This window comes from Stegostoma tigrinum, chromosome 2 (assembly GCF_030684315.1).
Source record: "Stegostoma tigrinum isolate sSteTig4 chromosome 2, sSteTig4.hap1, whole genome shotgun sequence".
Lineage (NCBI taxonomy): Eukaryota > Metazoa > Chordata > Chondrichthyes > Orectolobiformes > Stegostomatidae > Stegostoma > Stegostoma tigrinum.
In genome coordinates this window covers 102,036,839-102,061,624 of record NC_081355.1, presented here as the reverse complement: position 1 = coordinate 102,061,624, position 24,786 = coordinate 102,036,839, and the positions used below count along the sequence as shown (strand labels likewise).

Sequence of the window (24,786 nt, the reverse complement as noted above, 5' to 3'; positions counted from 1 at the left end):
TGCTACTAAGTCAAGAACCCATGGACACTGACTCGAAGTTCAAAGAGAGTACACAGACAGTTTAGACTTTAAAACTTTATACACTGGTGATGATGTGTGGACTAGGCCTCCGAGGAATGAATTGGAGTCAAGATAGTGTGGAAGATTTGGAGAGGTTTGGACAGATATTTCAGAAGATAGACAATTGAAAAGATTATTAGTTCCCTTCAAGAACCAAGCCATTGAACTGATCCTGTTTCTGGTTCTGTACTTTCCATTCTTAAACAAATTTACAAATAGTGAAATTCAATCATAAATCATTCAGAGTTAATTGACTACCTGCTAATTTAAATGATCTGTTATTTCCTTTCAGACCATGTGACTTGAGTGATCTGGAATATCTGGATGAAGAGTTCCACCAGAGTCTACAATGGATGAAGGACAATGACATCACTGATATCCTTGATCTCACCTTTACAGTTAATGAGGAGGTGTTTGGGCAGGTTTGTATGGTTTGTCCTTACTGCAGCAACAGGCTAAACTGACAAAACACGAAGAATAACATTAAAGAAATAAAGATGTGACAATATACAGCCGGCCTGAACACACCACAATCCCCACCACCCCCAATACTGCTTTGCCTACCTCTCTAACCATGACCTAACAGCAGATCAACTCAAAGTTGGAGACAGCCTGAATTGATGAGACTCTGACTGATGAACTGGAGTAGAATCCCTGGCTCACAGCCACAACTCACTGCACTGCAAATAAAGATAGAGGCTTATTTGAAACTGAGCCTCAGACCAACATTTTTAGGCACACATTTAGGTTTTTTTTAATTCATTCATGGAACAAGGGTATCGCTGGCTAGGCCAACATTTATTACCCATCCCTAATTGCTCCAAGATTCAATCACATTGCTGTGGGCCCGGAGTCACACATAGGCCAGACCAGGTAAGGATATCAGATTTCCTTCCTTGAAGTGACATTAGTGGCTCAGATGGGATTTTCCAACAATCAACAGTGGATTCATGGTCATCATGAGACTCTTAATTCCAGATTTGTATTGAATTAAAATTCGACCATCTGCCATGGCAGGATTCAAACCCAGGTCTCCAGAACATTACCTGGCTTTCTAAATTAAGAGTCTAGTGATAATAACACTAGGCCATTGCCTCCACTGTCCATTTGGTGGCAGAAGCTGGCACAAGTTGAATTTTTTCACTTTGTGCAGATAAGTAGAATCAGATAGCAAGTAAATGCAGTGAATCCAACATTCTATTTCCATTTGCATTGCTTGAATTGGTCTACAGTTTGCATGGCGGAGCTGGAAAACAAGAGAAACATGGGGTGCAAATCAAAGGCATGGCTGAAACAATGTGCAAATTTGGGCATGATTAGTCACATACATGACGGATGCTAACCACAGTTCCCATTGATTTCTGATTATAATCTCTCAGTCACACCACCTGAACATGCTTTGATCAGTATTCTCCCCAAGTAGTGCAGCAGTCTGAACAGATATTATCACATCAGGAACAAAGAGCTCCTTATTCCCCTTTAAGATGCATGTATTTGTGGCTGCATGTCCACCTTAAGTGGTTCACACAAATACAACAAATAGGCTTCACACAGCAAAAAAGTAATTGTAAAGAATATTCCATTCATGTCAATTGACACAATCTAAAGTTGCAGCTGATTGGTATGAATCTTGCAATTGCATGTGCTCGGAGTCACACTTTAGATTCTGAACAGTTTTGCAAGCTCAGGAGGAAACATTGTCAATCTCTTTCATAAGACCTGTGCTTTATTTTCTGTTTATTTTGATACAGTTTTAGGAAATTAGTATAAGTAATATCCACAGGGGAACCTTTAGTGATTCGGGATCAAGTTTTTAAAAAATTTTGTTATCATAAATTCAAACAATTTTAATGTTTTTCTTCACTTTTCTTTGTAAATAATAACTTTGCTACTCTTAGGTCACAGAACGAGAACTCAAGACAGGTGGGGCCAATATTCAAGTATCAGAGAAAAACAAAAAAGAATATATTGAGCGTATGGTGAAGTGGAGAGTGGAAAGAGGTGTCGTTCAGCAGACTGAAGCCTTGGTTCGCGGTTTCTACGAGGTAGGTGGAAGTTCTTGGGCTGGATTTTTGAATGTTTTTACAGGCATTTGTGCTGCAACGTGTATTTTGTTAATGTGAAATGGCTGTATCGCAATTGATGAATAGTGGACGCTGTTTGGATAACACAAACTTTCTGCTGTACAGGCATAGCGATTTCCCTAGAACACAATTTTCTATAGTGCGAGGTCACACAAGAACGCGATTATCGCACTACAGGAGAACTACCTGTAGTTTGACTTAACTCAATCTTCTAATTTTCCTCCAATGATCTAAATGAAGACATTTCTCCCCCATAATCTGTTCTATGAATAAGTAAATTCCAGTACTTGAGTTTCTATTTCTACCTGACTTAACCCTACAATTAACACCAACTTCCCGACACCATCATCCACCTCCTCCTCCAACCACCACCACCCATACCCTATGCACAGCCTCCTCACATTCAACCATGATTTACCCTTTAGTGGTACAGTTACACAACACACACACAGATTTTCAACGCTCCGCACAAACCAAGAGTGAAGCCTGTGATCGTTCGGTTTTCTGTTACCTGCAGCCCTGTCACTCACTCTATGCTACTGAAAGGAAGGAAAAATGATTCGTAAAACCACACCAAACTGAAAACTTCAATATTAGACAGAACATTCTTAAATTCCCATTGCACGGGCATCTAACGAACATTATGACTGATAGAAGCTATGAATCACAAATAAGTTTCTGATGTGATGCACCAGTCTGATAAATACACTTTGTTGCTTTGTTTGGCATGATGTTACACATGTATAATGTGAAAATAGGAATTTTTTGAAAACGTTGCACTTAGACAAGTCTGAGAGTTGTCTCATATCATTGGCTACTTTCATAAGCAGTTCTTGCGAAGATCTTTGCATCCTCGCTCTCCACTGGAGTCGTACCTGAGGACTAGAGAGAGGCAAATGTAATTCCTCTCTTCAAGAAAGGAAATAGGGAAATCCCCGGAAATTACAGACCAGTAAGTCTCACGTCTGTCGTCTGCAAGGTGTCAGAAAGGATTCTGCGGGATAGGATTTATGACCATCTGGAAAAGCATGGCTTGATTAAATGCAGTCAACACAGCTTTGTGAGGGGCAGGTCATGCCTCACAGACCTTATCGAGTTCTTTGAGGATGTGACTAGAAAAGTTGATGAGGGTCGAGCTGTGGATGTGGTGTATATGGACTTCAGCAAGGCATTTGATAAGGTTCCCCATGGTAGGCTCATTCAGAAGGTCAGGAGGAATGGGATACAGGGGAACTTAGCTGTCTTGGTACAGAATTGGCTGGCCAGCAGAAGACAGCGAGTGGTCGTAGAAGGAAAATATTCTGCCTGGAAGTCAGTGGTGAGTGGTGTTCCACAGGGCTCTGTCCTTGGGCTTCTACTGTTTGTAATTTTTATTAATGACTTGGATGAGAGGATTGAAGGATGGGTCAGCAAGTTTGCAGACGACATGAAGGTTGGAGGTGTCATTGACAGTATAGAGGGCTGTTGTAGGCTGCAGCAGGACATTGACAGGATGCAGAGATGGGCTGAGAGGTGGCAGATGGAGTTCAACCTGGATAAATGCGAGGTGATGCATTTTGGAAGGTCGAATTTGAAAGCTGAGTACAGGATTAAGGGTAGGATTCTTGGCAGTGTGGAAGAACAGAGGGATCTTGGTGTGCAGATACATAGATCCCTTAAAATGGCCACCCAAGTGGACAGGGTTGTTAAGAAAGCATATGGTGTTTTGGCTTTCATTAACGGGGGATTGAGTTTAAGAGTCGTGAGATCTTGTTGCAGCTCTATAAAACTTTGGTTAGACCGCACTTGGAATACTGTGTCCAGTTCTGGTTGCCCTATTATAGGAAAGATGTGTATGCTTTGGAGAGGGTTCAGAGGAGGTTTACCAGGATGCTGCCTGGACTGGAGGGCTTATCTTATGAAGAGAGGTTGACTGAGCTCGGACTTTTTTCTTTGGAGAAAAGGAGGAGAAGAGGAGATCTAATTGAGGTATACATGATAATGAGAGGCATAGATAGAGTTGATAGCCAGAGACTATTTCCCAGGGCAGAAAAGGCTAACACGAGGGGTCATAGTTTTAAGCTGGTTGGAGGAAAGTATAGAGGGGATGTCAGAGGCGGGTTCTTTACACAGAGAGTTGTGAGAGCATGAAATGCATTGCCAGCAGCAATTGTGGAAGCAAGGTCACTGGGGACATTTAAGAGACTGCTGAACATGCATATGGTCACAGAAATTTGAGGGTGCATACATGAGGATCAATGGTCGGCACAACATTGTGGGCTGAAGGGCCTGTTCTGTGCTGTATTGTTCTATGTTCTATGTTCTATGTTCTTTGCTACAGTTAGTCGTTGGAGAAAAGGGGTTTGAGAGAAAATTTTGATAGAGGTGTACACAATTATGGCAGATTTAGATTGAGTAGACAAAGGAAAGCAATTCCCATTAGACTAAGGTGTAAGAATAGGAGCATAGATTGAATGTTTTGGAATAGCAATGATTGAGAGTGCAAGAACTTTATTACCCAGCGAAAGGTAATGTTTTGGAAAACACTGTCTACGAAGGTGGTGAATACAGAGAAAAATCAATGAATTCCAGAAAAGATTAGATAGGCAATTGAGGGAAACTAATTTGCAGGAATAATGGGATTGAACCAGAGAATGAAACCGGCTGGATTGCTCTATAGCACAGTAGTCTTCCCTCTATGTTGAAATGACTTGAGTGTTGAACTTAAAATTAGATGCTCTCAAAAAATGTCAAAATTTCTGAATACCTTCAGAAAGTTTCAGTACACACTGAGGCCATTGCCAAAGCTGAAGGGCCAGAAATAATAGTCAGAAATTAAAATAATAGCTTAAGTCCAGCTGAAGCTGCCCTCCAGCAGAAAGTGCCCTTTATTTGGGATTTCCCTTTTTCTCGTCAGGGCCCCACTGTCAAAAGCAAGTCTTGATACCATGCTGCCGGCAGTTACCTGCTGTAACTTTAGTCTGTAGTGACTAATTATTCAGCAGAAGCACTACTCACTGTGCATGACAGAGTGGTTTGTGTGCCCTAAATGCTGGAGAAGCAATTGTACTGACCCCCCACCCCTCGACTCAAGCACATAAGAAACTGCAGCCTGGAGTTGAGGGTAGGGAAGATGCAGAAAGTCTCCATCTCAAGGTCCTCTCTCAGCAGTTCTAAAAGATTTGAAATTTAAAAATGGCCAATGGGGAAAGCCCTCCACAGGATGGTCTGTGGCTGCAGCCATGATCAGGTGACCCGTACGGTTTTCAACAGCATACTGGAGGCAATTGCCATGTTCCCACAGCCGGAGGGACCCACAGGCCAAGTGAAAGATTCCAGTCTGCCATTAAGCATTGGCCTGAACTGAGCTTTTAATTTTATCAGAAAGCTTGGTCTAAGCTGCCTGACAATAGCATAGAGGCAACGGGTAAGGCAGCCAGCAGGATCAAATTAACCACTCACCAGCCTCAGTTCCTGTTCCCACTGACATCTAAAAATCTTCCCCTAGTTGGTGAGGGGTGGAGGGGATGGAATTTTTGCAAAATAATCTTTTGAGTCAATGTCACCAGATACTTCTGTAAGGGAACTATGTGTCTCTATGAGCTGCAATCTAATTTTTTTTGCATTGGATACCTCAACGGGTGTCATGGCCCATATCAATTCTCAAATTGAGACAAAAGAAAGCCTGCAAGAGTATTTTACTGGTCCAAGTTCAAACTACCAATTAATTTATTTATTCAAAGTACATGAATAAAGCGTATATAGCTGCACACCTCAAAAATGTAAAACAATAAACAGCTAACTCACTAGCTTTGGAGCAAGTGTTCAGCCCCATTCAGGGAACTCATAAAATGTTACAATCATTACAGTCCAATATCTGAAAGCTGGGATAGTTCATGCTGTTGTTACAGGATTACAGATCACCATCTGAAAGTGAAATTGTAGGCTCTCTGGGATAACCTCTTTATTGTCAATGAGATGGGACTAGGTCCCTTGAGTTTTCAACCATAGGTGTGAGGTGCTTGCACATGAGTTAAATTGGTCTCTCCATGATTTGAATAAAAATAGAATGATACCATATCTTGCTTGTTCACTCATCTTGTACTTTCTCACAGGAATCGTCACAATTTATCATTTGCTGGTTTGGTATCATCAGCAAAATTTATTATTGTTCTCTCAACTAATTCGTGCTCTTTTATGCTTATTGTAGGTACAGTTTCAACAAACATACATAGAGAACAGCATTCACTATATATTACTAATTAAACAAACAATCTCTTGGTTTGTGGCCTTCAGTTAATTCATTCTTGTGTATCTCTCCTCAGTCCCTTGCTCCTTAAGGTTTGACAATGGCTATGAATTAAAATAAAATTCTTCAGAGGATCTTCAATAGTTTGTCAACTTGCTGACCCTTCTGTTGTTCCACTTCCATGCATATGCTTTTCAATTTCTGCTATTGTGTGTTCCTTGACTTCATCTAAATCTATGCCAATGAACTTCTTCATAAATTCTATGCCTGCGGGTATGTCCTGGAAGATTACTTGCCTAACCAGAGTACAATACTATGATTTCTACTGTACGTAAGGCAAGGACCCAAATCCCATGTCTATCTTTGATGAAATAGGAACTAAATCCCATGCTATTGGTATCCATCTGATCTATATGTTAGTTATCTAGACAACAGAACTAATAAACACCTACCAATGACCTGACCTGGGAGAATGGGATAGCCAACATTTGAGTCTGTCAGAGACTCTTCAAAAGCCATTCTAATAGAAACTATGACTAAAGATGGACACTTAGAGTTACTCATTTAACTAATTTAGGTTATAAGTTCCTCATTTACTAACAACGTGGTTGAAAAAAAAGTTTAAAATTAGCCGTTCACCAATTCTCTATGAACATTGTTATTTTATTCCATTATTCAGTACAAACATCGAGGCTGTGTGGAATATTCTTGCAGCTGTTCCTGCAAGAGCCATCAATATTTTACTAGAATCCAGTGGAAAATCTGTTTACATCTATCCACAGCGTTTTCCATTATCACATTTCTTTTTGATACGTATTAACAATCCAGGCCATAACAAAGGAAACACAAAACTTGAAAACATAGTAAACAAAGAACAGGAAAATAAAAGATTTGAAGAGATTATAGGCTGGCAGACACAAGGGAGCTGGACTTTGAGATTGGGAACTTGATATCCAGATCTCTTCCAAGTCCTAAGCCTGCAGTATGTCTATATTGTTGCACTGATGATTTTTCCATTTGCAAAGTCTCTAATTGGGTCAGAGGTGAACCCAACACCTAATGGGTGAAACTGGTGCTGTCTGGAGGACAGGACTGGTCCTGAATTGCAATGCTGTAATGAAGATGACAGAAATATGTGGACTTGACCTGGTCTTTCAGATTGGAACAGGCAGGAGATCAGAGGGTGAGCAACCTTACAAACAGACAAATGGTTCATTACAGCTACAACTTTAATTTGTGTAGCACCTTTTAATATAATGAAATTTCCCAAGGCAAACCATAAGCATTTTATAAAACAAAATATGACACCTAAAGAGATGTTAAGTTAGATGACCAAAAGCTTTGTCAAGGAGCTCACCTTTAAGAAGTGTTTTAATACAGGACACTGAGGTAGATAGGCAGAGATGTGTGGACAGGGAGTTCCAGATCGCAGGGTCTGGGTGGCTGACAGCATGGTCGATTGTGGAGCAGTTATGACTGAGATTGCACAAACGGCCAGAATTTAAAGCTACAAATGTATGGAGGGTTGTGAAATTGGAGGAGGTCACAGAGACAGGGAAAGGTAAGACCAAGCAGAGATTTAAACTAAAGGACAGAATCTTCCAGTCCTGGAAGGTGCAGACCTAGAGGTGGAATGTAACATCCCAGAATGCAGCTGCATCTGCCCAAATTAAGCTCTGGGAAGGAAGATCCGAGCCTGACCTTGCCAGCCCACCACCAATTAATGGTCCATTAATGACAACACGATTGGGAAAAGAACGACTTTAGGGAAATATTTTTCCAAGGTGAGTTTCTAATGATCTGGAATTCTCCATCCTGAAAAAGTGATGGAAGCAAATCCAACAGTATCTTTCAAAAGAGAATGGGAAAAACACTTGAAATGAAAACAATGGTTCAGCTATGACTAAAAAAGTAGAATAAACAATTAAGATGATAGCCGTTTCAAAGAGGTGCCACATCATGACGGGCTGAATTGTTTCTTAATCTGTATAATTCCATTATGTCATAATTTTCATTGAACGTGTGGCAATGCAACAGTTCTGGGTCAATTTCTAATCTTCATCTTAGGGTTCTTTCAAAGGATATTCATGAACAAACTGAATTTTTAATGCTATGCTTTTATGAGCTGACAGCATATTACCAGATTTATCAAATTTAATCAAACCTTTTGAGAAGGCAGAAGAATTGTTCCCATATAAGGAATTCCAAGAAGCAGCCTGGCTACAATGAGAGAATAGTAAACAGTGTTAAGATGACACCCCTTACCCCGCCAACCTCAACTCTCACCCTGGGATGAAAATGAATCAACCCTGCTTGTGTTCTCAGGAGAAACCAGGTGTGGAAATTTAAGATCATCTTCAAAGTGATTAGGAGAATTTTCATGGAAAAGATTGTCAAGGCATAACACGACTTGCCAAAGACAGAAGTAGAAGGAAAATTTATAATCACTTTTATAAGTGAATTGAGGTTTTTTTTTAAGTCTTAAATTGTCAGAAGGTGAATGCAATTAAGTGAGTAGTTCTCCCAGAGAATCAGGTAAAGGTAATGGGTCAAATGGACTCATTCTATTGATCCTATGCATTAAGTCTCAACTTTATGGAGTTACATTATATTCAATTAGCTCTATACGTAATGTTTTGCAAGTTCTTCAAATGAGGGAGCAAAATAATTCTCCACAGATAAACTTCTGCTATAATTTCCGTATGTGTTAAAGACTTCCAGTAAGTTGACAGGAAATTTTCTGTTACAGGTAGTAGATTCACGACTTGTATCTGTATTTGATGCCCGAGAGTTGGAACTGGTTATTGCAGGAACAGCAGAGATTGACCTGAATGACTGGCGCAATAACACAGAGTACCGGAGCGGTGAGTATTCCTTTGCTTTCAGTCCTCAGTAGGCGACTGCGAACATTATTTTTTCTGGCCAATATATTTGACACTGTAGCTCAGAACTTTCAGCTGGAATGGTACAATACACAATGCTTAACTAAATACAGGATATGAACTTATATAGATGATACTTTCTTCTAGGGAAGCTGTGATTTAGAAGAATTTACAATGTGACAATAATTTAATGGACAACTTAATGCTGTTTTGACTAAACTATTACAGGACAATTTCTTCTGTTTCCTGTTTGGAGCAAAATAGCAATCACAATAATGGTGCAGGGAAAAGTAATCCACATGTGGCTAACTAAAGAGCTATTAGATTAAAAAGATGAATTTTTCAACATTGCCAAGAAAAGTAGTAAACCTGAGCATAAAATAATTTTAGGAACCAACAAAGAACGATCAAAAATTGGTAAAGGGGCTAAATAGACTATGAAGGTAAGCTAGCAAGAAATGCTAGAACATATTGGAAGAACTAGAATAAGAGCTTGAAAGAACAAGTACATGAAAAGGAAGAGAATAATGAAATTAAATGTGGGTCTCTCAGACTATGGCAGGCGAAATTTAAGGAAATAGCAAGGAGGGCAAATGTTTGAGCTGAATTTTTAAATTAGTCAGAGTTTGGGTCAAAGGTGGGTAAGTATGCAACATGGCACAACTGTCTTTATATGCTGGGTCACCACCACATACTGCAATGTGACTACATTAGCACAGGGCAGGCACCAATATGTCATGTAAGGGGTCTCTCTGCCCAATATGGACCCATGCTGGGTCATAGATGCTGCTGCTGGCCCTTCATGAGAGGGCTACCCTCCAGGATCATGGCTAAGCACCTGTGGCCTTTAAAACAGAAAGACAAACTTACATTGAGTTGTCTCTTACTGTCTTCATGAGTTGGCTGGTGGGTCTACCAATCACCCATTCCAGAAAGGAAACCCAAGATTGAATGACAAGCCTAACCTTGGGTCTTTATTGATTGATTGGTTGTCACATGTACCAAGATACAGTGAAAAGTGTTATTTGTGAGCAGTACAGGCAGATCCTAGTAAACAAAGGATGAACAGATCAAAAAGACTCAGATTGAGGCACACAGGTTACGTTGCACTGGGTGGACACTAGGTGAGATCAACGTTAGTGAGCATTATTTGGGGCTAGAGAGTCCAATCATCAGTCTAATAATGGCCAGGAAGAAGCTGTTTGTGAACCTGTTCGTATGCATATTCAGGCTTCTGTATCTTCTGCCTAATAGAAGAGGTTGTAGGAGATCATTACAAGGTGTTGTGGGTCTTTGATGGTGTTGGCAGCCTTTCCACGGCAGTGAGACGTATAAAAGAAGTCCACAGATGGAAGGCTGGCTTCCATGATGGTCTGGGCTGTGCACACCACCTTCTGTACTTTCCTATGGTCCTGGCAGAGCAGTTGCCATACCAGGCCATTACACACCCAGACAGTATGCTTTCAATGGTGCATTGTTGGTGAGGGATCTTATGGAAATGCCATATTTGTTGAGCCACCTGTGGATGAAGAGGCATTGTTGTGCCTTTTTGACTGTCGCATCTACGTGAGAAGTCCAGGACAGGTTGTCAGTTATTGTCGCTCTGAGGAACTTGATGCTCTTCACCCTCTCAACTTCAATTCTGTTGATGTAGAAGGGGCAGGTTCTCTTCTTTTCTTTCTGAAATCAATGATCAGTTCTTTAGCTTTGCCAATGTTGAGAAACAGACTGTTTTCCTTGCACCATGTCACCAAGCGCTCTTTTTCCCTTCTGTAGTGTGACTCGTCATTGTTAGATATCCATTCCACTGTGGTGGCATTGTTAGTGAACTTGTAGATGCCACTCATTCGGAATCTGGCACACAGTTGGAGGTGTAAAGGGACTACAATAGGGGGCTCAGAACACATCCTTGGGGGGCTCCAGTTTTGACTATTATTGTGGAGGAGGTGCAGTTACCTTTCCTCACTAATTGCAGCCTGTGGGTCAGAAAGCTGAGGATCCAGTTGCTGAGGGTGGAGCTGATGAGGCTGAAGATTTGAAAATCCCCACGTGAATTTTTAAAACAGGGTCAGGACCCAGAAGTAGACCCTATTTCCATTTCCTGGAAAATCCAGACCTTTGTATCTACATTAATAATAACAGGAAGAAAGAAATATTCCACAAAACATGGAGAATCAAGATACTAATTAGTGTGAGTAATTTAAAATCATTAATGTAACAAAGAAAACAAATTGGAGAAATTAACGGGATAAAAATGGACTAATATCCAACATCAGATGGCTTATATTTTGGGTTGCAATTGTAGTAGCGACAATGGCCTGAAGTTTCACTTTGGGAACAGAAGCCCAAGATTAAGACTGCTTCCAGGAAAATACAGTCACCAACCTGTATATTTACTGGAGATTCCCCCGATTGGGAGGGGCATAGTTTCCCTTTCTAATTGAAAGCAGGAGGTGGTTTCTCAAAGTCTTCATATTCCTCCAGCTTCAGAGCAGGTTAAGTAACCGAGAGGGTACTCTAACATAAAGTCACATTCTTATCGACTGTTTAAAAAATACGCAAAAAACAGATAGGTTTCCAAAATTATTGTCGTCTTGCAGTGTATCTTCAGCTTTTTCTAATTTTCTTTAAGCTTCCAGTACTTGCATCTTTTAATATCCAATATGATTTTATGACCAAATTTGTCCAGGAATTTATATCCAAAATGAGCCAAATTTAGAGATTAGCATTTTAAGATCCACAAACAGGCAGAAAAATGACTTTAAAACTGACCAGATTCCCAGATATGTCCCAGGCAAGAAAGAATATTGTATCAACCAACTGCTTCATCAGTTCCATATTGTATTTGGACATAAATGTAATGATTCACTTTGTCTCATCTCCTTTAGTATTTGTTTTGGTTTATAGCCTGTCCACCTCTGACTTAGAATGGATTCAAGTCCCAACCCAGTACCTGAATGTATAATTTGGGTTGATGCTGCAATAAGACATGCAGAGAATTAAACATACACTGCCATTGCCATTGTTCCATTGATTCAGGCGAAGAGGTCCAATGTGAAGTCTTTCTCCCCCAACTGGTTTAATCAGTCATTTGTCTTGATGCTGTTTATAAGATCCTGTTACCACCAAAATAGCTCCCACAATTGCCTGCTCAATCAATGTATCTCCATTAAAAATGGATTTTTGCCTGTGAAGCAGTTTGAGATGTTTCTAAGATACAGGGAGGAAGCTCAAATTTTTATTTATGTTTATAATTTATATATTGCACTGCTGAGATCATTTCAATTTCAAACTTGCTTTCCAAACAATTAATTTTGACCTCTGCTAAACCTTGTCTGCAATCATGCCTACTCATATTTAACACTGCTATGACTTTTATTTTGTGACCAAATTATCAATATTAAGGATAATTTACCGTTTGCACATGCGATCAATTTCAATAGATCTTCTAAATTAAAACTGCATCTGCAACATATTGTGGTTTTCCACACAATTTACTCTCAAATTGATAACCTTCTTAGTGCCTTCTCGTTTCCATGATAATTAATAGAGACAGGATGAGCAGTGGACACGATGATAACCCCTATGTATCTCCACACTATAACATTCTTTGTGACCCATCACATCGAGTTCTCATTCATCATTATTCTCCTACGTCTTTCTTAATCCCGTAAGCCTTCTGCATCACAGCAAATCTTTTGTTGTGAGGTGATTATGTTGCTATTTTAGCAAATCACAATGATTAATATCGTGGCTTGAAATCCATGTACTGTAACAGGAATGCCTAATTGGCTCAAAAATCTACAAAATTTTGGATACACAATATTTTGATTTAAGTTACATAAGCAGGGTTTGTAATCAATTAAGTCTGTTTTGTACAAAACTGAAAGAGATGTGTTTATATTTATGCATTCAAATCTCTTATGCCTTGCACCTGCACCATCTCAGAAAAATGGAAGTGTTAATCAAGACTGTGGTTAAAGCTCAGATCCACCAGGACAATCCTGCTGAATGATATTACAAAGGTATTTGCTGATCATCTGTTCTTGCCTGTGCCCTTTCCTCAGGTTACCATGATAGTCATATTGTAATAAAGTGGTTCTGGACAGCAGTGGAGCACTTCAATAATGAACAGCGGCTCCGGCTTTTACAGGTATACAATAGCAGTGATTGCAAATAGAGTCTTTCTTCAATATCACGTGGTCCAGAAGTCTGGAGATTAATGTCAATGATATTGGCTAACATATGACTTCAAGCATTTGTTTAATGTTTCTTGCAGCTCTATTTTAACAATGGAAATAATCCTCTTATTTTAAATAGGTTAATACTTCCATTAAGGCAATAGACTGATGTTATAAGGGTACATTAAACATCTGCCAATTAATTAATATTACAATTGTTAATTTATAGCCGAGAATGTTAAAGACAAGTTTCAATATACCATTGATTGCAACAGAAAAACAGCTCTGCTGATTAAAATATTTTATGCTTATTAATGTTGACTCCAATGTGTGATTTTATCCACACATCCAAAAGTTCATGTGCAACACAGACTGGTCAAGGGGAAGGCAAGGTCAAGAACTGTCTTCAGACTTGGCCTACTGTATAATACTGTTTATAGTAAGACTAAGTATAATAATAAGTGGTATTCAAAAATATTACCAGGCTCTAATTTTACCATTACAACATTGAAAGACTATTCCATGAACTCTACTGCCAAATACTGGTCCGTCAACTCCGCATGCTTGTCTGCACATACTTCTAATATTCAAACGGCTACACTTTAAGCTTCTTGCCTCGTTCTCTGTTTCTCTCCTTTTCTCTTAACTGTGCCCAAACCAAGTGAAGAGCAGACCTATAACATTATTAAAAGGCTGCTTAAGAGCCCTAAACTCAAGACAACTCAAGACCTTTTTGCTGTCTGCCTGAATCTCAGTGCAAAATGAGTCCAGACAAATGGATGTTGCATTTCTACAGATGATTATGTAATGAGATCCAACATTGTAGACTAATTCACACATTCAAGTTACGTTTTCTGTAGCTGGCATTTATGCCTGTGTGTTTATTTAGGAAATGTCTTTATTTTCCTTAACAGTTTGTAACAGGGACATCTAGTATACCTTACGAAGGCTTTGCTGCACTCAGAGGGAGCAATGGACTAAGGCGATTCTGCATCGAGAAATGGGGCAAAGTAACATCACTGCCAAGGTATTTGTCAGGAAATCATAATAAATAAATGAATGGATGAATGAATAGTTTACATGCAGCAATAACCTAGATGACCTAGTACGTAAGAATTCTTCTCTAAGGTTTTAATGATACGAGTATTTGATTGCTCAAAGCCCCAAATCGTTGCTGCTTCTTATGTGTTTACTAGAAGACATTCCATCTCTCCCCCACTTTAAGAAAGAATTGCAGTTTATGCCCAGTGATGAAAACTATTCAGTGATTTAGCTAACTTATTTTTTAATGTTCTTGAAATAAGTAGAAAATAAGGCAGTAAATATTTCTGGTTTATTGACAGAGACACTAAGGACTCACATTTATAACAATTTATAGAAAATGGAATCACTGTGTATGACATCTAATTTTAACATTAGAAGCTCAGTTCTTTATTGACCAGGGATTTTAATTTCTGCTGTGCTCTATTTTTAATGAATGAGTTAATACATTCATCTTAAATCTTTCTATGAATCTTATAGCATAGTTGAAAATCTGTTCAGAATAAATGACTTAATGTCTGCATTAAAGTAGTACAGATGGGAATTAACTCCAAAACATACTCATCATGACAGTAATTAAATGTTTCAGTATAAATTGTATGAATGACTAATTTAAAGCTCAAATACAAGGAGCAATATTAAGGAAAGGATCCATGATTTCAAATGGATTTGGGGCAGAGTTCTAGAGGTAAGGGATGGGACCAAATTTTGAAGATTATCACGTGGGATTTAAAAATATCAAAGCCAGATTTTTGCCACAAAGCAGAGCCACTCTTTCTTGGCAAAAATGAAACATCCTTCCTCCGAATGGGATACTTCCTATTTTTGCAGGAATAGGTTTTGGGGTATATATATTTTTTGGAGCCAGCCGGCCATTTAAATTAGCAGCTATCTCCACTGGCCCCTTGACGCTTGGAGTGTGAAACCCGAATATACAGATCAGGCCTGGTAAGAGCTGTTCTGAACTTTCACTTGGACTACCAGGCTAACCCTCTGGCCCAGATACACTTTTGGCTAATGCAGTGTATGATTTGGTAGAAGTCAGGTTACCTTTGAGGCAAGTCAGATATCCTTTAGAATTGCCAGAAGTTAGCATAAATGTGTGTAAAAATGTTCAGAAATCTATTAATGTCAAGTTCATTGCAATTTTTGGCAGAAAATCAACTGTCAAAACTATCAGAAGCATCGAGATAACCTGTCAGAGAGACCTGTTGAAGGTACCAAGAGTTTCTTTCAAATGGAGCTGTCAAAAATGTAAAGAGGACATGTCAAAGGGTGCTGTTAAGCTATAAAGGCATTTAAAAGTCCCTGCCTTAAATCTTTAAACAAAATATCCGAACTGTTTCAAAAGAAAAGACTACTTGCTATTTCACTTGGTCCGTTGACACAGGCCTTAAAGTTCCAATGACTGAATTAGTGCTGCATTACTAACTTCCAAACTGTTCATTATCACAGTAGAATGCCTGCACTTTCTCGGTTTCTTTGTTATACATTTTGAAGCGTGACTGTGAATTTCGATGATTCTTCTCATAAGGAATTATGTATTTTAATGAAGTGTTTGTCGTTATGAAGGTTTTATTTACTTAATTGAATCCAAGTGAAGTTTTATATCAATGTACTAAGGTCTGTAATAGGTACTTACAAGGATCATAGAATCCCTACAGTGTGGAAACAGGCCCTTCAGCCCAACAAGTCCACAGTGACCCTCAGGCATCCCATCCAGATCCATCTCCCATAACTCACCTCATCTACACATTTGTGAACACTATGGGGTAATATAGCATTGCCAATCCATCTAGTCTGCACATCTTTGGACTGTGGGAGGAAATCCACGCAGACACGGGGAGCAAACTCCACATAGACAGTCGCCCGAGGGTGAAATCGAGCCCAGGTTCCTGGTGATATGAGGCAGCAGTGCTAACCACTGAGCCACCGTGCCACCCCTTTTATAGAATTTTATTTTGTCTCATCTCTGTATGAATCTAGCCATGATGGATACAAGCTGTGTTGGTCTGGTATGTATAAGGACAAAGAGACAGAGGAATGGTTTAGCAAAGTCCTACAGTCATACAGCATGGCAACAGGCCCTTCAATGCAGCCAAGTGTCCTAAACTGAACTAATCCCATTTTCCTACATTTGGCCCATATCCCTCTAAACCTTTCCTGTCATACACCTGCCCAAATTTCTTTTAAATGTTGTAATTGTACCCACCTCTACCACTTCCTCTGGCAGCGTATTCCACATTAGCACCATCCTCTGTTTGAAACAGCTGCCCCTCAGGTTCCTTTTAAATATTTCCTCTCTCACCTTGAACCCATGCCTTCTAGGTTTGGGCTCCCCTAGCCTAGGGGAAAGGCCTTAGCTATTTACCTTATCTATGCCCCTCATGATTTTATAAACCTCTATAAGGTCACTCCTCAGACTCTTACACTCCAGGGAAAATTGTCCCAGCCTATCTAGCCTCTCCTTATAACTCAAACATTCCAGGCTCAGCAACATCCTGGTAAATCTTTGGTGCACCTTTTTCCAGTTTACTAACACCCTTCCTGTAGCAGCCAACCAGAATTGTATGCGGTACTCCAAATGGGCCCAGAATATAGCCGTAGCACTACGTCCCACCTGCCGTAGTCACTGCTCTGACCGATCAAGAAAGGTTGTCACTAATTTGATAAAGGGACTAAAAAGGTTAGAGGGTGGGAATGGGGCATAGGTTGGTCCAGAGGGCATGAGAAACCTTTGGGTATTCATAGAGGGACAAAGATTGGAATGAACGACATGAAAAGCTATGAGTTGACATGGTTAGAGCATGAGGAATGTGTTCGGAGATGAGGGCTGTAGGAATATTTTACTTAGAATCAACATGCGCTGGTGTACCAAGGCAAGCCACCCACACAACCCATCTCTACCCCTAATAGCCCACACACTCGTTTTTGGGTCACCCAGCCTGCTTCCAGGGAACTGTCATCCCAGATCTCCTGGCCACTTTTTTCATGTTAAGGTTTGCAGAGGCAAAACAGATGTTGCTAAATTTGAGAGGCTGCAGAAAAGATACATTAGGATGTTGCCAGGGTTGCAGTGTTTGAGTTATAGGTACAGGCTGAATAGGCTGGGGCTTTTTCCCTGGAGTGTCAGAGGCTGAGGGGTGACCTTATAGAGGTTTATAAAACCCTGAGGAGCATGGATTGGGTGAATGCTTAAGTTCTTATTCCCAAGTTAGAGGTCATAGACTTAAAGTGAGAGGGGAAAGATTTAAAAGGGGTCTATGGGGCATCTTTTTCACGCAGAGGGTGGTGTATGTATGGTATTAGTTGCCAGTGCAAGTGGTGATACAAATACAACATTTAAAAGGCATCTGGATGGGTACATGAATAAGAAGGTATTAAAGGATTATGGGCCAAATGTTGTCAAATGGGACAAGACTGGTTTGGGATATTTAATCAGTGTGGACAAGTTGGACCAAAAGGTCTATTTCAGTGCTGTTTAATTCAATGACTGTATGACTCTGAGTGTCCCACCACTGTGCTCCTAACACAGAAGGGAAAATCCAATCCCAAGGCCCCACTTTCCCCACTGCAGAAAGAGACCAAGTAGAATTTCTACCTTTCAAACTGTGAGAAGCTGAAGCCAGCAGTTTGGCAACACCCTTCTCGAACCAAAGTAGTGGATCTTAGATAAGACAATACCTCTGTCTTCAGGCTGAATCCTTCCCAATGAAACATTTCCTTCGCTATAGTGTACTTCAGCCAAATTGACTGTGGGGTCATGTGTTGCAGCCTTCTTGCTGTCAGCAACCTACACAGCCCACAGACCCAATACTATGCATGTCATTTGTTTTTAATATATTGGGCTCTTGTGTGAATATCAGAGTTGTTGAAGAGTGGGCAACAGGGGAATAGCTACACTTCATTGCACATGAGCCTGCAGTTATCAAGTCTTAAAGAAAATTCTGTACTAAATTATAACGGAAGACAAATTAGACTTGAAGTTCTCATGTACAGCAAATTGTAAATCAAAGTAGATATTTGTTTTTCTGTCCACTGAGGGCACTTTTAATCTCCACTGTCAATTGCTTAGTGATTAAGACGAAGACTGAACGAGCAAAAGAGTACTGGGAGATGACAATTACCTATTTAGATTTACCGAGCAGAACAAATTGAGGAAATTAATTTTTTTAAACAATTATATTTGAAGAACCAGACCCCACAGCAGCTTAGGACCACAGAATACAGCAGACAGTATTGACTTCACCAGTTTCAAAATCTCCCCTTCCCCTACTGCATCCCTAAACCAGCCCAGTTCATCCCCTCCCCCCAGTGCACCACACAACCAGCCCAGCTCTTCCCCCCCACCCACTGCATCCCAAAACCAGTCCAACCTGTCTCTGCCTCCCTAACCGGTTCTTCCTCTCACCCATCCCTTCCTCCCACCCCAAGCCGCACCCCCAGCTACCTCCTAACCTCATCCCACCTCCTTGACCTGTCCGTCTTCCCTGGACTGACCTATCCCCTCCCTACCTCCCCACCTACACCCTCTCCACCTATCTTTACTCTCCATCTTCGGTCCGCCTCCCCCTCTCTCCCTATTTATTCCAGTTCCCTCCCCCCATCCCCCTCTCTGATGAAGGGTCTAGGCCCGAAACGTCAGCTTTTGTGCTCCTGAGATGCTGCTTGGCCTGCTGTGTTCATCCAGCCTCACATTTTATTATCTTGGAATCTCCAGCATCTGCAGTTCCCATTATCTCTTACACATGTAATGATATCTTAACTGCGATGACTGGTTCAAATATGTGACTTTTATGTTTTGTAAGTGAAAGCTTCTTAATTAAAATGTCAGTGTTTCACTTAGTTGCACATAAGAGCACAATTTATCTAGAAAATAATTATAAATGTTCAACTTTCATTGTCCCCCGTTGTATTTCCACTTCTAAATTAGAATTTTAAGAAAGCATATTTTTAAATCAATGCGACTAACACTTCAGAAACAGATATACTAAGGTTCTATTAATTTCATCCACTTTGTTTTGTACATTTGAAATCCCAGGATGTTGGCTGTATAGCTAGAAGTGCTCTAGCAGAGCAGCACATGCATGTATCACCAGCCACTAGTTGTGGTGAATGACGTGGACATTTACAAGTGCCTATTGTGTCAGTAACTATGCTGGGGATTCTGAAAGAGCCAAAGAAAAACCATTAATTTCTTCTGTAGAGTATCATCATATTAAAAGTAATGATTCCCCTTATAGATCAATTATCCAAAACAAAATATGTGTTAGGCCTCAAGAAATGTCTCTAGCCATATTCCAGTGTTCCTAGCATTTTGTAGACCCAGGGTCCCAGGCAGATTTTGATACTAAGCAGAAAATGACAGAAAGACTAAGCTGAAATGCCACTTCCAGGGAACAGCCCATTTTCTCTGCTCCTCCAACTCAAGAATTTTGTCCCTCAGGACTTGATAAGTGAATTTGAGTTGCTAATTTGAAATAATTGTTGTGGAGAAGTCCAAAAAGCTAAATATATTAGAATCATACATTAACAGCCTGTGAGTTAACAGTTAGATTGAAGCAGTATGTGAAAATTAATTAAAAGAAAAGCCAATAAAGTAACCTCCACCATCAAGGATAAGGGCAGCAGATACATGGGAACACCACCACCTGTAAGCTCCCCTTCAATTCACTCACCATCCTGCCCCAGAAATCCATTGCCATTCCGTCAGTGTCGCTGGGTCAAAATTGTAGACCTCCCTAATAACATTGTGAGTTCCTGAATAACATGGTGAATGGCAAACCAATGGGAAAGTATGGCTAGATCACAAAATTGACATCTCAACATAGAGGGAAAGAAAACGAATCTGAAGTTGCACCCACAGTTTGAGTGATGAGACAAGAATCTCTCTAGTATGGGGTAACAAGCCTAATTGCATCTATGAACATCTCATCATTACATAATTCTTGCCTCATTTATATGAGATTTGCTGTTCCATGTAACAGAGAGAAACTAGACAGCAGCATGAAAGTCAGAGCAGGAACCTGGTGACCCCCGCGCTCTACTTACTCCACTGACCTCCATCTTAGCCAACATTCTCCAACATCGCAAGGCATGTAGCTTTGGTCGTGAGCAACTGCACCGTTCATCCACAGAGATTGGCATTACATTCACACAAACGTCATCATGTCATCGTGGCACATCTCTGACTGAAAACAAAATACTGGTGTCCTCTTTGGTCCTATACTCTAGAGTACACCAACACCTTTCATTGTAAGCTGCTGTTAGGCCCCTTCAGCACAGGGGCAAGCAGTTATCATGGCTTTTACCCTGCTCTCTTAGCACTCACTCACTTTGTGTCTCCTTGGATGCTCACAACATCTCCTCCATATCTTGCCTTTTTTGTGCATTACTTCAATATTGATAACTTCTAGGGTTACTTTACTTCAAACTTGCCTTGCCTCTTAATGCAGACAAAAAAAAACAGGCACCTTGTCATGGTTTCAAGCAATGATCAGTCAAGGGATGAACATGTATACTGCTTAAATGTTACAACTGTACCCTGTACCAGCAGCTTACACAGCAATGAGAAGATGCTATTGCTATTCTAAGCATTAGTGAAAGAGTAGGCAGAGTCATAGAATCATAGATCACTGGTTAGCACCACTGCCTCACAACACCAGGGACCCAAGTTCAATTCTAGCCTTGGCTGACTGGCTGTGTGGAGTTTGCGTATTCTACCCGTGCTTCTATTGGTTTCCGCCAGTTACTCCAATTTCCTCCCACAGTCCAAAGATGTGCAGGTTAGGTGGATTGGCCATGGGAAATACGGGCTTATTTGGATAGGTTGGGGGCAGTGGGTTTGGTTAGTTACTGTTCAGAGGGTCGGTGGGCTGGACGACCTCTATCCATGCTGTAGGGGTTCTGTGATTCTAGGCAAGGTCCTAACATTGTATGGCACTAAGACCAGATAGCCTACATAACTTAATTCTTGAAGCTGCAGTTAAAATAACACTTGATCAGACAGATGATGACGCGAAACACATGTCTGAATGCGGGACACTACTCTGTCTGTGCCACCTATATGCCCTCAGAAGTGCTTAATTTTTAGTGTCCCTCCAATAATATGGATAGCAAAGGGTTATTCATGGATGGCAGTGACTGGCCTGGTGTACTGTTGGGCTTCAAGTATGATGCCAGTGCAAGTACTTCCAACACTGACAAGTGTAAGATAGGCACCACAAAGACTTTGTGCGAAGAACTGTGTAAAATAACTCATCAGGACACATGGAGAGAAACCCTCAAATGAAATTCCCTGAGCTTGACATCGCCAGTTTTTGATGAATCTCTAACATGTGTCATCACAAAGTCTGCAACAGTTCAAGATGACAACTCATCACCACCAAAAGGATAATTAGGGATGAGCAGTAGTCATTGGCCCAGCTAGCAACACCCACATCCCATGAATGAATTATGGAAAGAAAACAGCAGGAAGCCAAAGAGCCTGGGAGCGCCAAATGTTGAACTGTAGTGATAGCAGAAATTGCTTGTGGGAATTTACATGGAGAGATACTTTAAAGGGATGTATAAAGAGAAGTAAAATATACAAAAAATTTGTATGTTATTGTGCTTAAAGGATTTTACATTACTGAAAGTCTGACTCATGTCTTTAAAGAGAAAGCTGAGTTACTCATCAAATTGGTTCAGATCTGTAGAAGCTGGCTTCAACATGCACACTGCAAGTGTGACCTTGTCAACATTACTGCTGCATGATGATAATCCCTAACACTGAGTCAATCCTGTTTGGAGAAATACAATTCTGTTTCATGTACTGAATTGATTACTGTAATCATGTGGCCTCTACCTCTACTGCAAGTGACTTTATTTATAATCTGTGGCACCTATTCAACACATCACTTGAAATATTATCAGGAATGGTTCAGCTGAAAGTGTCTGGATGACAGCCAGCTACTAAAAGAAGCAGCAAGGAAGAAGTAAAACAGAACAGGTAGCCTGTAAATTTGAATCACTATTTGTGTCAAAATGGCTGTGCAATTTCCATTGCTCATTGCTTTAGGAAAGACATATGAGACAGAATTGGGATCTTTTCCATAGTCAGTAGAAAATATATGAAACAGAATTGATTTATTAAAATTCTGAAGCAAACAAGAAAAGCAACTTTGCTAATGCAACTGGGAAAATGTACTACAAACTTTATTATACATTCGATTTCACAGAGTCATAGAGTTGAACAGCAGACAGACCCTTTGGTCCAACTCATCCATGCTGACCAGTTTTCTGAAATAAATCTAGTCTTATTTGCCAGCATTTAGCCCATATCCCTTTAAACCCTTCCTATTCATATCCCCATCCACATGCCTTTTAAATGTTGTGATTGTACCAGTCTCCACCACTTCCTTGGCAGCTCAATCCACACACCCCCTGTGTGAAAAAGTTGCCCCTTAGGTCCTTTTAAATCTTTCCCTTCCCACCTTAAACCAATGCCCTCTAATTTTGGACTCCCCTACCATGGGATAAAAGCCTTCACTATTCACCCTATCTATGCCCTCATGATTTCAAAAACTTCTATAAGGTCACCCCTCAGCCTCCAACATTCCAAGGAAAATTGCCCCAGCCTATTCAACCTCTCCCTATAGCTCAAACCCTCCAGGCAAAGCAGCATCCTTGTAAATCTTTTCTGCAACCTTTCAAGTTTAACAACATCTTCTCTATGGCAGGGAGACCAGAATTGAAAAAAGTATTTTAAAAATGGCTAACCAGTTTCACTGAGAAACAGAAAAGCCAGAGTGCTGTGAATTAATAGTTCTCTTTGTGATGTTGTATGTTGGGCAACTTGTAACTCAAACGAGAGTGAATGAAAGTTTTTCTCTGTTTTTTTTATGAAAAATGGAACATTTGGACAAATCACCACATGTTGTTGGGAAAAGTAAAGTAAACATTTATGATTGGAAAGTGTGTAATGAGTACTGAGTGCAGAAAGCTAATTGAAAGATATGGGGGGCTGTGCATAGAAATGTCAGAGTAGGCATTGAAAACGTCAGTTGAGTAGAAGTTCAGAATGCATTTGTAGCTTAACATTTGGTGTTCCACAAAGCAATAATGCAATCCTGTTTGGCCTCCCCATAGTTGAGAAGATGGTATTGTGAGCAGTGAATACAGTAGACTAAATTGAAATAACATAGAACATAGAACTTAGAACAATACAGTGCAGAACAGGCCCTTCGGCCCTCGATGTTGCGCCGACCTGTAAACTAATCTAAGCCCCTCCCCCTATACTATACCATCATCATGCATATGCTTATCCAAGAACTGTTTAAATGCCCCCAATGTGGCTGAGTTAACTACATTGGCAGGCAGGGCGTTCCACACCCTTATCACTCTCTGAGTAAAGAACCTGCCTCTGACATCTGTTTTAAATCTATCACCCCTCAATTTGTAGCTATGCCCTCTTGTACAAGCTGAAGTCATCATCCTCAGAAAAAGACTCTCACTGTCCACCCTATCTAATCCTCTGATCATCTTGTATGTCTCTATTAAATCCACTCTTAGCCTCCTTCTCTCCAATGAGAACAGACCCAAGTCCCTCCGCCTTTCTTCATAGGGCCTGCACTCCAGGCCAGGCAACATCCTGGGAAAAGTGCCAGTATTTTTTTTGAGATGGCAAGGACTGCAGGTGCTGGAGTCAGAGATAACAAAGTGTGGAGCTGGAGGAACATAGTAGGCCAGGCAGTATCTGAAGAAGGGTCCTGACCCAAAACGTCAATTTTCCTGTTCTTCTGATGCTGCCTGGCCTGCTGTGTTCCTCCAGCTCCACACTTTGTTATCCAGTATTTTTTTCTTTACTTGAAGGAGTGTTTGGCTTGCAAGATTATGGAAAGAGAGGAGGTAATACGAAATATGTTTCAATATCTGCTATGCAAGCGAAAGAAGAACTGATTGGGATTAGAAAGGGGAACATTCAAGTGGGTAATTAACACAAGGCAGAGGATGAGACTGAAAGGATGGATGTAGCAAGTGGAATATCACTATCACCTAGGTTAAAAATGTTGTTGATTGTTGAAAAGGGTGTTGCCATTGGACAGAAATGATGTCTGAAAATTGGATTGTTGAAAAATTGAGCAAAGACAAGTCATAGTATTTATAGACGAATCTAAACTCTGGCATCTATGCTTATTTTAACCCAACCTCTTCAGAGATGTTATAGCACACCTCTAGGACAGGTGGGACTTGAACCTGGACCTCCTTGCTCACAGATAGGGACACTACCAGTGCACCTCTGGATGTTAGATCTTTTTTTAAATCCAGCT

At 40.4% G+C, this 24,786-nt stretch overlaps 1 protein-coding gene across 7 annotated transcripts in view; it reads left to right on the top strand.

Moving 5' to 3' along the window:
* LOC125465351 (E3 ubiquitin-protein ligase HECW1-like) overlaps window positions 1-24,786 on the top strand; it is a 430,630-nt gene that overhangs the window by 386,861 nt on the left and 18,983 nt on the right. For all 7 annotated transcript variants that reach the window (XM_059638143.1, XM_059638132.1, XM_059638131.1 and 4 more), the window contains 5 exons: window positions 353-482; window positions 1,959-2,109; window positions 9,126-9,236; window positions 13,322-13,407; window positions 14,350-14,462. In XM_059638143.1, the coding sequence (XP_059494126.1) occupies window positions 353-482; window positions 1,959-2,109; window positions 9,126-9,236; window positions 13,322-13,407; window positions 14,350-14,462 (591 nt within the window). The remainder of the gene's footprint in view (window positions 1-352; window positions 483-1,958; window positions 2,110-9,125; window positions 9,237-13,321; window positions 13,408-14,349; window positions 14,463-24,786) is intronic.